This window comes from Myxocyprinus asiaticus, chromosome 11, assembly GCF_019703515.2.
Source record: "Myxocyprinus asiaticus isolate MX2 ecotype Aquarium Trade chromosome 11, UBuf_Myxa_2, whole genome shotgun sequence".
NCBI classification, from domain to species: domain Eukaryota; kingdom Metazoa; phylum Chordata; class Actinopteri; order Cypriniformes; family Catostomidae; genus Myxocyprinus; species Myxocyprinus asiaticus.
In genome coordinates this window covers 24,819,665-24,833,438 of record NC_059354.1, presented here as the reverse complement: position 1 = coordinate 24,833,438, position 13,774 = coordinate 24,819,665, and the positions used below count along the sequence as shown (strand labels likewise).

At 38.5% G+C, this 13,774-nt stretch overlaps 2 protein-coding genes across 10 annotated transcripts in view; one reads left to right on the top strand and one right to left on the bottom strand.

Annotated features, from left to right (window-relative positions):
- Nucleotides 1–3,114, bottom strand: part of LOC127447855 (leucine-rich repeat flightless-interacting protein 2-like) — a 51,892-nt gene extending 48,778 nt beyond the window's left edge. For 2 of the 9 annotated variants that reach the window (XM_051709968.1, XM_051709967.1), the window contains exon 1: nt 2,177–2,897. In XM_051709968.1, coding sequence (XP_051565928.1) covers nt 2,177–2,266 — 90 coding nt within the window. In that variant the 5' untranslated portion in view covers nt 2,267–2,897. Of the gene's footprint in view, nt 1–2,176 lie in introns of all 9 variants that reach the window. The other 7 variants (XM_051709971.1, XM_051709972.1, XM_051709973.1 and 4 more) reach the window with 7 other exon arrangements.
- Nucleotides 170–9,925, top strand: LOC127447857 (NAD(P)H dehydrogenase [quinone] 1-like). Its single transcript, XM_051709977.1, has 8 exons — nt 170–216; nt 5,552–5,712; nt 5,842–6,009; nt 6,086–6,216; nt 6,297–6,410; nt 6,571–6,672; nt 6,777–7,132; nt 9,719–9,925. The coding sequence occupies exons 2-7, from the start codon at nt 5,709–5,711 to the stop codon at nt 7,074–7,076; spliced, it is 819 nt and encodes a 272-aa protein (XP_051565937.1). The 5' UTR covers nt 170–216; nt 5,552–5,708; the 3' UTR covers nt 7,077–7,132; nt 9,719–9,925.
- The last annotated feature ends 3,849 nt before the right edge of the window (nt 9,926–13,774 follow it).

The following is a 13,774-nucleotide window of genomic DNA, read 5'->3' as shown; positions in this document are numbered from 1 at the left end:
GCTTCCTCCTCCTGTTCATTGTAATAGTCTCTCTAAATTTTATGTTTGGTCTTGAAGCTGGATGTTTTAACAGCTGGTCTTTAAGTGCCTTCTATTTTTAAAGCTTTTGTTACAGAATCGGCTAGAACATGAGGGCCAAAATAACAGTCTGTCAGAAGCCAGCAAGTGTGGAATGGCACCCTATCAGTAACAGATGCAGGTACCAGGTGAGCAAAGGTGGGTAAACTTAACTCAGCAAGGACAACTTAAAACAGGCACTAGAAAGAAGACAAAATCGCTTTGAGAAAAAAGGCCCTAAGAACATTGCTAGCTTGAAGAACTTTTAGCTAAATCTGCCTTGAAAATGTGTCTTAGTGCTACAAAAGGGTTAAAACCACAGTACCTTTGTCAACGTCAAACTGAAACTAAACCTTCTCCTCGAGTGATGCTCGTACGGGGCCTTAAGTGACCTCGCTCTGCAACATGTATGTTACAAGTTCAAACAAAGTACAAATGGGAGTACAAGCTATTTTTTGCACCAAAATGTTGACCAATTTCATTTTCAAGAGGAATAAAGAGCAGGAAAAAAAAAAAAAAGCATTTATGCTGAAAGTATGCAAATGTAAAACTTCCTGATCAGATGTTCAACGACACACTAGGTCTGTTTCAACAAACTCTTTCTCCATGTGCTCACAAACAGTGTTGGGTGTAATGCATTACAAAGTAATTAATTACTGTAATTAAATTACTTTTTAATTGAAAAGGGAAAAAGGGATTACTCTTACTTTTTCAGTCATTTAAATAGTTACTTCTGATGAAACTGTGTTAAATACTGTATAGACTATAGAACAATTCTATATAAAACAATAGTGAATTTAAAATCGAAATATAACATCTAATGTTAAAATATATGTTTTCTAATTTAATGCTGCCCCGTTAAATTCTTTGGCCAGTTCGAGAGAGAGAGACGCACGCGGCAGCTTTGCATGTGTGTCTGTGTCCTTATGTTTTATGTTGTTTTAAAGTTAATTTATGCATTAAAAGTTTATGTTGATTGTTCAGCCGGTTCCCGGCTCCTCCTTGCCCGACCTTTTACTGTTACAGTAATTAATGACTTTTTTAGAGTAACTTACCCAACACTGCTCACTAACAATAAGTCAACTGAATGTGCCACAGAAAACAAACTTAATAAACTTCTAATTTCAAGTTGCAATCAGTCCAGTAGTACCAAGACGATTAAGCATATGACTGCAACATGTTTAATGTGCTACTCATAACATAACATTTTGCACAGGATTTAAGCAACAGCGTGTGTCTTACAGCTCCAGTTTCTGAGTGTATCAGCTATCAAAAACAGTATCAGTTAAAAGAATCATGTCTGAAGACATGCTAAAGGTTTGTATAAGCTTCACTGACTGTTTCACATCATTAAATGAGAGGGCAGTTCATGCTGACATCAGGGTGAGAAGACCTATCTTCTGCCAACCACAGAGCATGATGTGTCAGAGACACGCTGTCTATTAACAGAACAAAACATTTGCTAAATATACAGTTTAAATATCTTTGAAAATGTGTGCACTTCACACACAGCTCAAGAGTTTGTTATTTTTCACCATGGGTGTGTAATGAAGGGAGTTTAAAACATCATAGATTCAAGATCAAAGATCAGTCTGGGCCAAAATCATTTCCCAAGCAGTCAAATCATGGTTTTCTCCAGCAAGGAGCACCCAGCGCCTGTTTCAACACATCAGTCCAGCTTATGTTGCACACTGGTAGCACATTCTTAAAGGTTAACAATATCAAATATTAGTAATATCATTAATAACGGTACTGGAAGACACTACTTTTGACCTACAGAGCTCAGAAATTTGAAGTTAGGTGTAGACATTACAACTAAAACACACAGGAAGCAGACAAGACTACTAGGAGAGGAAATTATCTACCACTTGCCAATAAGAACACATGCTAGTATTCTACAGAATTTAGGGCCACATAAAGGCAAACAGATGCACGGGCTGTTGTAATGTTAATTAGTTACTCGTGAGACCGGTCTAGGGATCTTTGGTTTAATAAATAAACTGGCTTAGAGGCAGAACCATGTGATATTCACGTTTTCCTAAGGAGGTCTACAAGTTCCTTTTATTATATATCCCACCGAGAACACTGAAGTGGTTTAACGCATAAGAGCTTAATTTACCTCTCTTGCAATGATGTTGAGGGCATCTTCCTCGGCAGTCAACCCAATTTTGCTGGGAGTTCTTTTACGCCCTGGCCCTTGTGACCCCATTAGAATCACCTTTAATTATTCCTTCCGTAAGAAACGCACGCTCGAGAGCGGATCCCAATCAATAAACACTTCTCCAACAAAGGCATAAAAGAAGAAAAGGCGTCTCCAACTCTTTACAGCGACTAGGCTACGTTGTGTCGTTGGCGACGCTGTTCATTTTGTTACATCCGTCTTTTGCACTCTTCCTCCTGCTGTACTCTTTTGACTGAAGAGTCACCACCGGTGCTGAGAGCGCAAACGCCTTTTCATGACACACGTGTCGCCCCCGAGGAGATGCCAAAATGGCTGTAAACGTTCTGGACTTGGTTTGATAAGAGTTAGACCGTTTTCTCAGCAGTGTGATTGTCAGTTTACAGAGCGGTTAAACTTTTTTCTTGCTTAGTTCAGTCATTCTGTACTCGAGCGCTTGTTCTTTCCGAGTTGGGGGGAGTTTCAGGGTTCTCTCACCCTCTTTGCTATTTTTAATTATGGGAGTCTGGAGCTAGAAACAGAAACCTCTTGCACTTCTTGAAGTCATGCACGTGTAGCTATGCTAGGGTGACCATATGTCCTCTTTTTCGGACCTTAAAAAAGCGTCCGTCTGGGATTCGGCTTTAGTCGCATTATGATGTGCATCTGGTCTAATACTTCATTGTGTGCGCGCGCATATTTGCATTTCTTTAACCCCCTCTTTGTAAGTCCCGCCTTCTCGCACACCAATTGGTCGATTATAAGAGGCTTGCAGCAACTATTGGCCAAATTCCTGCCTGTCAATCTCTCCGCGAACTCGCGAAGCTCTGTTGTGTTCGGCATCAAAGTTGCTTGACAGTAGCAGTAAATGACAACTGAGTGGAAACAATGCCCAAATTAAAGTGCAACTTTACAGAAGATTTGCACAAAAAATTCCCATTCTTTCGTCCAGGTCGAGATCCGTGGGAAGCAGCATGTGTGACATGTAAAGCTGGCACTTATGTGTCAGTTGCTAATAAAGGTGCAAGTGATTTAGAAGCACACATTAGCTCTGCAAAGCATAAAGGGTCAGCAAAAGGTGAAAGTTCATCAGGTAAATTAACGGACTACTTTTTGCGACCAGGTAAAATTGTTTTCCATGGCCATTCAAAAATAATAGTAGTAGTAAATGAAGGTACGCTCATGGCATCAAATATTTTATTTTAGTACATGGACATTCAAAAGAATGTTGGAAATGTTTATTTATTTATATATATTTATGTTATGCTAATAGAGTGTCTTTTTCACTGTATTAAAGTTTGCATCCATAGTTACTCTGTTTTGAACCCTATTATTCCACCCCACCCCAATTAGTCATACCATGCTGTAAACCTCCTCATTCTCAACAACTTTGCCTTAAGCACCATTGATTTGAAACAATAACAATAAATACTTGAGATTATTTTAAAAGATTACTTTTTCGAACTAGTCGTAGACCGTTCGCCCGATTGGAACCAAACAAGTGCAGAAACAGTCTCTGGAGTCCCAAAATGAAAAGTAAACAAAGGAATGGTAAAATTTATCGTCAAATGGTATGCCAAAACGTTCATAATGGGTGTGGCCATTTTTACTAAAATGGTTATAACTCTTGAACAGATTGAGATATTATCACCAAATTTTGTACACTCATGTATGAGGTCATTCTGAGGACACACACAAATATTACGCACCTCTGCCTCTTGGTGGCGCTATAATGGTTAAAAACAAATATGTCTCTAACTATGGAACCGTTGGTCCGATCGACTTGAAATTTTGCATGCAGTTTATTTGTCCAAGGTGTCATCAAGGTCTATGTTGACAGTGGGATATTTTGAAAAACATGGCCGCCATCGACCAATCAGCTTTCAGCAGCTTTTATATAGTCAGTTTGTATAATTTGGCATCTGCTGGATCATTTCTGTCAATTCTGATTATTTGGTTATTTCTTCACATGTGCTTGGACCCCGATGATTGCCGCTTGCATCTATATTTATTATTATTATTATTATTATTATTATTATTATTATTTCATTTTATATGGAATTGTACAATATTTTAATAAGGGGGAGTTATAATGGTAACAGGGTTGACATCTAACTTTGGGGACACAACTTTAAGTCTTAAAAAATATATACGATGTCCACTAAAACATAAAAAGTTATTGACAGATACATACTAAATACTAGAATTTATTTCAATGTATTTTTTCTTCACATTTAAAATGTTTTTGCAAACACAGGGCAGGGGAAGCCCAAAAGGCATCCTCATAAAGACAGACAATAAAAAAAACGTGTTGCTGATGTGTTAAGAAAATTGCCTAAAATAACATGTCGTAAAAGTTGGCATCAGTTTTTCATTGTTAAAGTCATTGTTTACAGTGTTATGCGGAATGACCCTTAGGGTAGACAGAGTAAAGTTGTAACACTTTTTGCTTTTTGCTATACTGCACAAATACTGACTAGAAATCCATGCAAATTTTTTTTTTTTTTTTACCACACCTTTATCTGTCTACCAACAAAATACATAAAATAATAATAATAATAATAAACTACTGTGTTCTAGAATTAGTTTATGAAAACAAGGAGGGCATTTGTTGTACATTTCCTCATACTGGGTACTGTAACACTCATTTGTAATAAGACAGGCCTACAGTTTAAAAACTTAAGTGAAATATAGAGACATACTATAATCTGCTGCTGTTTTCAAATATTTTTAATGCATATGTATAAATAGATCTACCTATCTATCTATCTATCTATCTATCTGTATGTATGTATGTATTTATGTATGTATGTACTACTCTAAAATGATATTTTATAAAATGATTACTTATATAAGCATTTTGACTGAATAAAAGCTAACAAAACTCTAGAAGCATGTGCTCTCATGTTTCTTATGTAAAGTGTTACATCTGTCCCCCGCTGATCACCTTGACTGTTTGCCTGATTTTCTCAGTGTGCTTACATCCTAATATGTCCCTGCAAATCAATAAATCAATATTTACAAGCAAAGTTGAGTTGCCCAAACCAAGTTTTTGGTATATGTCATAAAGACTTAATGTATTTGTTCCATAGCCTACCTGTATTGGATGAAAATATTGATTATTCTTTACATGCATCTGCTTCAGTTGCAATTGTATTGTGACATCTAGTGGTAAAGAAATAGAACTTACCGGTCATAGTGGGGTGGGTCAAAAACGATTCATAAAATGCTAGTGAAAAGTCGTTCAGTTAAGAATTAATTTATTTAGCTTTATAAGTTATAAACGTGTTAAATTTGTTAGTTTTCCCGTCAATTGATTTTGTTTCTTCTTCTCAGATAACAGATCAGCTGTTAGATATTCAAGTCTTGGGCGGGCTCGTCCAAACTCTAATCGATCAGTAAAATGACTCAGGTGTGCCCAGGTAAATGTGATTAAAAGGGAGCTCAGAGCTCAATTGTTCAGCAGTACTTTGAGACCTGTGAGTGAGACAATATGGGTGAGTGGGTTTTATTTTTGTGCCATTTTAAAGTGCGTTTAGATTTTATTCTTTCACTTTGTTGTACATTTTCATTGTTGTATCGATGTGTATAAACGTTAATTATGTTCTGGTTATGTACTCCCTAAGCCGCGAATACCGTGCTTATTGTGTACGCGCACCAGAGCGCGGGATCTTTCAATGCAGCTATCAAAGATGTTACTGCGGCCGCCCTAAAGGAACAGGGCTGCAGTGTGCTCGTGTCTGACTTGTACGGAATGAAGTTCAAGGCCACAGCAACCAAGGAGGATATCACTGGTGTGTGTGAAGGAGTGTTCTTTTATATTTGCGTTCTAATATTGCTCAAATCATTACTTTCTAAACTCTTCCCCAGGATCTGTAAAGAATCCAGAGCACTTCTGTTATGGAGAGGAGACCATGTTGGCCTGGCAGGAGGGGCGACTAGCTTCTGATATTGTTGAGGAGCATAAGAAACTCAAAGAAGCTGACCTTATTATTTTTCAGGTGAACATTTTCTTATTGGTGCAGTCTTGCTTGGTTATATATATATATATATATGACCGTTTGCTGTCTGTTAATTGCAGTTTCCAATGTACTGGTTCTCCGTTCCTGCAATCATGAAAGGCTGGATGGATCGGGTTTTTACACTGGGTTTTGCCTACACCCCAGAAGAGCGCTACAGTCAGGGCATCTTCAGGGTGAGGCCTATTTTGGCACAGTCCTATTTTTATTAGAATCCCCACAGATGGTGCTTTTTGTTCTCAGCCTCAATTCAAACAGCATAATTCTAGACGCCTAATGAGAAATTTGTGAACGGGACATTTCTGTTGGCATGATTTGAGGTTTTATTCACTTCAGGATAAAAAAGCCATGTTGTCCTTCACCACGGGCTCTCATGAGTCCATGTTTAGCCCTAATGGGATCAATGGAGATATGAATGTTACATTATGGCCAATTCAGGTAAGTAGCATTATTCCCTGTTCTCAATGCAACCAGACTTGAGTTGTGCAGTGTTTAGTTACTGCACACATTGTTCATGATGTAATGGAATGTCTGTTCTGTAGAATGGTGTCCTCTACTACTGTGGCTTCCAGGTTCTGGCACCACAGATCTTCTGGGCACCCATGCACCTCTCTCCTGAGGGCCGTGAGAACCTGTTGGAAAGCTGGCGTTCTCGTCTTCAAGGTCTGCTGAGTGAGACTCCTCTTGCTTTCCTGCCTGCAGAAAGCTTTGATGAGGGGAAAGGCTTTCAGCTGAAGCCTGAAGTCAAGGAAAAGCAGGCTGATTCTCCCTTTGGTCTCACTGTGGGTCACCACCTGGAGAAACCTCTACCACCCCACAACCAGATGAAAGCTGGAGTGTGATACGTGGCCACACGAGGGCAGCACTGCACCATTCAAGGCTGAATCTGATTTCACACGTGAATAAACTTGTTCTTGTTTTGAAATGTGTTTTGTAGTGGGGTGGTTTTCTTGCTCCCCAGGGGGCTTTTTGTCCAGCCACTTGTAGGGAATTGTTAGTTTCCATTTTAGAAGGAAAGAGCAGTAACTTGCTAGTGTTTGGTAGTCGTGTGTTGCATTGAATGCTGTTTGTGGTACTTTTTGTTTTTAATGGTAATGAGTACTGATGTCTCTGGAATGCCAGTGGATAATTGGTGTGGTTAAGTGTCCTATTCAGAATATCTGATAGGTTTGGTTGTGTAATTAGTTCCGGTAGATGGCTCATGGTCCACATGTAATACAGTGTCCAAAAAGAAACCCACCTGTTGTCAGGAGACTGAACCTTGCAGGTCAGAAAATTAGACCATTGCATGTTTTGGGGGAGTGTACTAATTTTTGTGGACCATGTTCTGTGCAGTTGGTGTACAACAGTACACTGCAAGAAATGCTGTATTCTGCAATGGAATGTCCAGTATGACAAGTGAACTGGAAGTAAACTCCATGAGTTGTAGTATCTCCTTGACTTTCAGAAGTCCAATCAAATTTCTCTTTCCCCTCCCCCCCCCCCCCACTACTTAAAGAAATTAGCAGTAGAGTGTACTTTGCAATGAGCAGTATTCCAGTCCAACAACAGAGAAACTGCTCAGATCTGCGTAGTGACTCTGTGGTGATGTGCTTGTACCATCCACAACTGTTAAATGGTCATGTTCCAGAGAAGAGACTCCATTGTTTAAGTACCATCACCCTAAATTTAGTTTGATACAGTATTAAATTCACAATTATATCTTCCATGTTATGGTAAGTCACTGTTCTTGTTAAACAGGCATTTTAAGAGCAATAGAAGAAATGGATAAATGTGTGTAAAAGTTGGTTTATGCACGCTAAGAATAGCCAGATAAAAGAATGGTGTACACGGAGAACTCATACTGATCCAGTTTTGAGTACTCTGTCCTGATTGTTGTGAATACATAGCTGTCTGCACCACACATTGGAATGCTTTGACTGTTGGCATGTGGTTAAAACAAATCATCTGGAGACCCTGTTCACAAGATGGTTTGTTTTAACCATTTGTCCAATTACTGTATTGGAAACTACATCCATTCGAAAAATAAGGTGAATAAATTTAGTTGGGAAGAGGCTTCCAACTAAGCAATGGTCATTCACTTAATCGGACTTCTAATGTGCCGCTTCAATTTTAATGTGTGTTTTCATTGCATGAAAAATGCAATTGCTATTCCACAATCTACTCTGTTGCATTTGCAGATTAGTTAAGGACAGAAACCAGTAGATTGACTGGCTGCTGGCTAATACCAGTCACCTGTAAGATGGTTCTGTGTGGTCTGCAGTGGAAGCATTTGTGGTTAAGGTGACAGACTTGATGCACAGTCTCCTGGGTGTAGTGCAGATTTTGCAATCACCACACCTTTCCTGGCAATAACAGACACTCTCGATATTAACATGCAAGTCTAACAGTTTAATGAACCTGAAGTTTTCAGAGAGAACTGTGTAATAAGGCCTTTATTGCGTTTAAAGCCTTTATTCAGAAAATTATTGCATTCGGAGCCTAAGGGGACCATTTGTGACCTTAACACCTATAACCCCCCAACCCCAAAATAGTTTTGTTCAAGACATGGTTACGGCCTTGGTAATAATCATTTGAAGTGATTGATATGGTTGAAGCCTTCTACAAGTTAGCTAAAAGAAATACAATTCTTTGTATTCTTGCATTTGATGCATATTCATAGTTAAATGTGGCCACTTATAGAATTAAACTCTCTCAAAATTGGTCTATTGTTTTTTGTTTGACAATGGGTTACTTTGAGTTAAACTCCAGCCAGGTCTCCTAAGCAACCAAATTGGCCCGGTTGCTAGGGAGGGTAGAGTAACATGGGGTAACCTCTTTGTGGTCACGATTAGTGGTTCTCTCTCTCAATGGAGCGTGTGGTGAGTTGTACATGGATTGCAGAGAGTAGCATGAGCCTCCACATGCTGGGAGTCTCCGTGGTGTCGCGCACAATGAGTCACTGATAAGTTTCTTGGATTGACTGTCTCGGAAGTGGAGGCAACTAAGATTTGTCCTCCGCCACCCGGATTGAGGTGAGTAATTGCGTCATCACGAGAATCTACTAAGTAGTGGGAATTGGGCATTCTAAACTAGAAGAAAAGGGGAGAAAAAGAAGCTCCAAAAATCAGACAGTGGGCATAAGCTTCATCCATACGATGAAGTTTAATGAAGCTGTTAAATTCTAAAGCGACAATCGCTTTTGGTGTGAAAAGACAAATATTTAAGTACTTTAACTACAATCCAACACTTCACGAGAGGGTGGAGTTCAGGTGATCTCTTGTGAAGTATTCATGTTGCCATGGACAGGGTTGGGGAGTAACGGAATACGTGTAACGGGATTACGTATTTAAAATACAAAATATAAGTAAATGTAAGCACAGCGTACTTCTAGCGGGAAGACTAGCAGTTGTACATTGCACCATTTGCTAGGTAACTCCTAGCCAATCACATGTAAGCCATTGTTTTATAAGTTTGCTCACAATCTATCACATTGCTGTTTCAGTGTGCTAACACGGCAACCTCCACCACCCCACCACCACCAGTTGAGTCCCGTCCTGCACAGGGGTAGGCTCCTCACCCCTGCCTCCTATCTCCGGCAGGATATGACTGTTCGGAGTACAACTTCTTCGGACAGCCAGATGGGGCTTACGCCAAAGAGACACTACATTTCTGTTTTATATTCATTAAATAAATGTAATCTTAAATTTCACTCAAGTCTGCGACTCTTCCTCATAGAACTGTATTCCACTACAGTTACAATTTAAATCATTGGTATTTAGAATAGTTACATTCAAAAAGTATTTTTATTACTGAAGAGATTACTTTGCATTTTATTGTCATTTGTTTCATTTAATATTTAGTCCTTTCAGATGGAAAACATTTATACATATAAATGATGCGATCCAAAGTGCATTTGTACAGCAGTGAAACACTTTCTTATGATGTGTAACATTCATATGAGCAGACAGAAGTTTGTAGCAGAAGAAATAGAAATAAACCTTGTGTAAATTGCTTTATGATAAGCTAAAATGCTTTTTCTAGCCATTTTACATGCACGTTACCAGGCACGATCATATTTTTTTTTTTTTAATCAAAATTCCCGTTGGATCATTTATTTTTTTTCTAGTAAGACCTTTTGATATTAGGGCAAAAATCATATTCTTGATAACAATACAAAAATTTTCCTGTAAAAATATCTAAAGATCCTTAAAACAAGATCAGTTTGATTCATCTTGTTTTAGAAACAACACTGCATAGATATTTAGGTTTTTCAGAGAATGTATTTTTAACATGTTTGTCTTATTGTACTGACAGTTTTTATATAGTCAAAAAAAGTGAAAAAATCTACCAGTGCTGAAGTAATCCAAAGTATTTAGAATACATTACTGACCTAAAATTAAATTTTACAGCAGGTATTCTGTAATCTGTAGTGGAATACATGTAAAAAGTAACTCTTCCAACACTGGCCATGGATACAGATGTAATCTCACATTCTCCACTCGGCTGAGACATCCAGGATGAGCACACAAATGCACCAAGGTCTAAACCTAAACCAATGAAGCTTCTGTTCCTCCTCACTTGTTAACAGCGCTGCTCTTCCGGCTGTGATGCACGTGCATCAGTTTTTGCGTATTTCAAATGCCAATGCGATTACGTCACACGCGTACCGCTGCTCAACGGAAGCATGATTTACAGTTTAAAAAAGTAGTTAAACATGTATCTTTTTCGCACCAAATTGATCGTATTGCTTTAGAAGACATTAATTTAACAGCTGGTGTCATATGGATGAAGTTTATGCTGACTGTATGTGATTTTTGGAGCTTCAAAAGATAAATCACCATTCACTTGCATTTGAAGGACCTACTGAGCTAAAATATTTTTCTATTTTCCTTCAAAAGTGTTCTGGTGAAGAAAGAAAGTCATACACACCTGGAATATTTTAATGGTGAGTAAATAATGAGAGAATTTACATTTTTGGTTGAACTATAACTTTAAGCTCTCTGTGCTTCTACAGTTTCTAAAGGTTTCACCTTTAGTATACCAGTTTCATTACAAAGTGGAAAGTAACATCTGTTTTGCTCATACAACAGGGGGGTGGGCTTTCATGTCAAACTCTCTGACTGTACACAAATATTTAATTACAGTGAAAGGCGTATTGTGTCATGGAGAAACCAAAACGAGTCAGTTCCTTTCTTATAAACATCTAAGGATTGAGTTCTTCCGTCAATGGTGTAGCCTGGAAGTCATAAATACACATCTCCAATAAACTGTTTTGTTCAGTTAACTCAATCAACACATGAGCCCCTGATGTCAGATGGAATGGGTAGGTACATCCATCACATTGCTTTTAGCATTGCATGGTACCGGAAATGCACACTGAAACTAGAACCACCTGGAACACAATGGTGTGGCCTGAAGACTGTCATCCTTGCACGATGGCACTCACCACATGTGCATATTTGACAGCTGTGCTGCTTTCTCGAGGTGAAAGATGTTTTTTGATGAACACCCCTTCTGCGTGCTCATATTTAGTTTATGGAACAGCGACTCAGCTGCTGTGATGTAAAGCACATCATTATTTTACAGGGATTAAATTAATAACCTTCATTTGTGCACATATTAAAAAAAATTACATTAAATGAAATGACTTGAAACTTAAGGAATAGTTCTCCCAAATGAAAATTCTGTCAACTTCATGTTGTTCCAAACCCATATACATTTCTTTCTTTTGCAGAACACAAAAGAATATACTTTAAAGAATGTCGTGAACTCTGATTTACAATAACAGTTGATAGTGATTCACTTTAAAGCTTAAGTATCAAAAAAGTAGTCCATGCGATTGGGGAGTCTATTCCAAGTCTTCGGAAGGCATAAAATCACTTAGTATGATGAACAGACTGAAATTTAAGTTGTTATTCTTAAATCATCAAACCTCAGTGCCTATTCGTGCGTTCCATTTGTCTCAGAAGTCGGAGCTCTGAGTTATTTTCCGAGTTCCGAGACCGGAACTGACAAATGGAACACCCCCCGATGTCGGAAATTCCTACTCAGAAAGTCAGACGAACTCAGAGGACCCTGAGTTCAGAAAGCAAGATGGCTGCGAAGAGCATTAACTGTAGTATGCTATGGGTTTAAAGTTTTATTTTTAGCATTTTTGTCTTTTTTGTGTCCAATTTAGTAAGTCACAATATTGTATTACCGTTGCCTATAGGCAAGTTGCTACGATCCTGTTATGCGTGAATTACCGCGTAATGTGTTGTTTATAAACTGCTACAGCTAAAATTGGCTAGGTCGCTGCTGCTAACAACAACAATGGTCTCTGCTGCTACAAGAACAATGGTCAGTATTGCTACAACAACACTGCCTAACGTTACAAACTGTAAAACCGTTTACACATAAACCCTGTTAGGCAAATTTATATTGCATATATACGTTTGTACTTCCATAGGGCATTGCCCTTTGTTTACACTGCTGGTTCGATTAAAACGTGGTTAACATGTTTTGATACAATCAGATAGGCGGAAACATTAACATACCTTCTCTGCTTTCTGTCATCTTCGTCGAGGTCTCTTAGGTGAAGGGCATACTTATTTTGTAGCTCTCTGTACTCCAAAAGAGCTAATGCAACAATTGCTTTCCTGGAGGCGTCCATCTTTTTTTCCGACTTGTTGTGTTGTGTGTAATGGAATGCATCCAACTCAGATTTCTTTCTTTTTTTTTTTTTTTTACGGATATGATGTCGATCCGAGTCCTGAGCTCCGACTTCCGAGAACGCAGGAACGTAGTATATGTTTCCATCCATGTTGTGAATTAAATTTATGTGAAAAACCATCGCAAAAATAGTGTGCGGATAAAGTCGCAGTTTCCATCCCTTATGTTCAAAAGAACATAAATGTCCGGATAAATTTTTGCCACTGTGACTCTTTTATTAATAAAATGCTTGTGGTTTAGTATATTTAGACAAAACACTATAAAGAACTTTGTCTCATGTCTGGGAGCGACAGTGCGTTACAAAGTTCTGAGAGCACTATGTGGGTGCTTCTCATTTCTGAAATCGTGCATACTCGTTTCCTTTCCTTGTTTCCTTTCCTAGTTTCCTAGCTCTACCTCTTACGAAATGAGGAAAGGATGGAAGGAAAGGAAATGAGGATGGAGGAATCGAAGCAAGATGTATCTGTAAAATGGAAAGTCCTGTTCACTCAAGTGTGACTTCAGAGTGAGTTTTTGCGCAGTTGCAGCACCTCAGCAGGCTTGCCTTTATGATATTGAAACTGTTTTTATTAATACATTCATAATAAGTCCAAATAATTCAAGATGCACTGTTGAAGTATGTGACAGTTATAGTTTATTTAAACTGCAAAGGTGAAACATGAATTAAAACTATTGTACCAGATGTGTACCAGTTTGGTCAAGTGACCAAAAAGTCTTCTGCATAGGATGCACTTGTGCTTCCTCGCTCAACCATCCTCGGGAAGCATCCTCTGTCCTCACATCCTCGTGGTGCATTTTAGAGAATTGATACTTTCTTCATGATGGCAGACTTTGATCGGTTTCCGGG

Excerpts from the sequence above, each read along its gene's own strand:
- LOC127447857 (XM_051709977.1), top strand. Across the intron at positions 6,010-6,085 it reads AACCAAGGAGGATATCACTG|GATCTGTAAAGAATCCAGAG; the intron begins GTGTGTGTGAAG and ends ACTCTTCCCCAG. Across the intron at positions 6,673-6,776 it reads TTACATTATGGCCAATTCAG|AATGGTGTCCTCTACTACTG; the intron begins GTAAGTAGCATT and ends TCTGTTCTGTAG.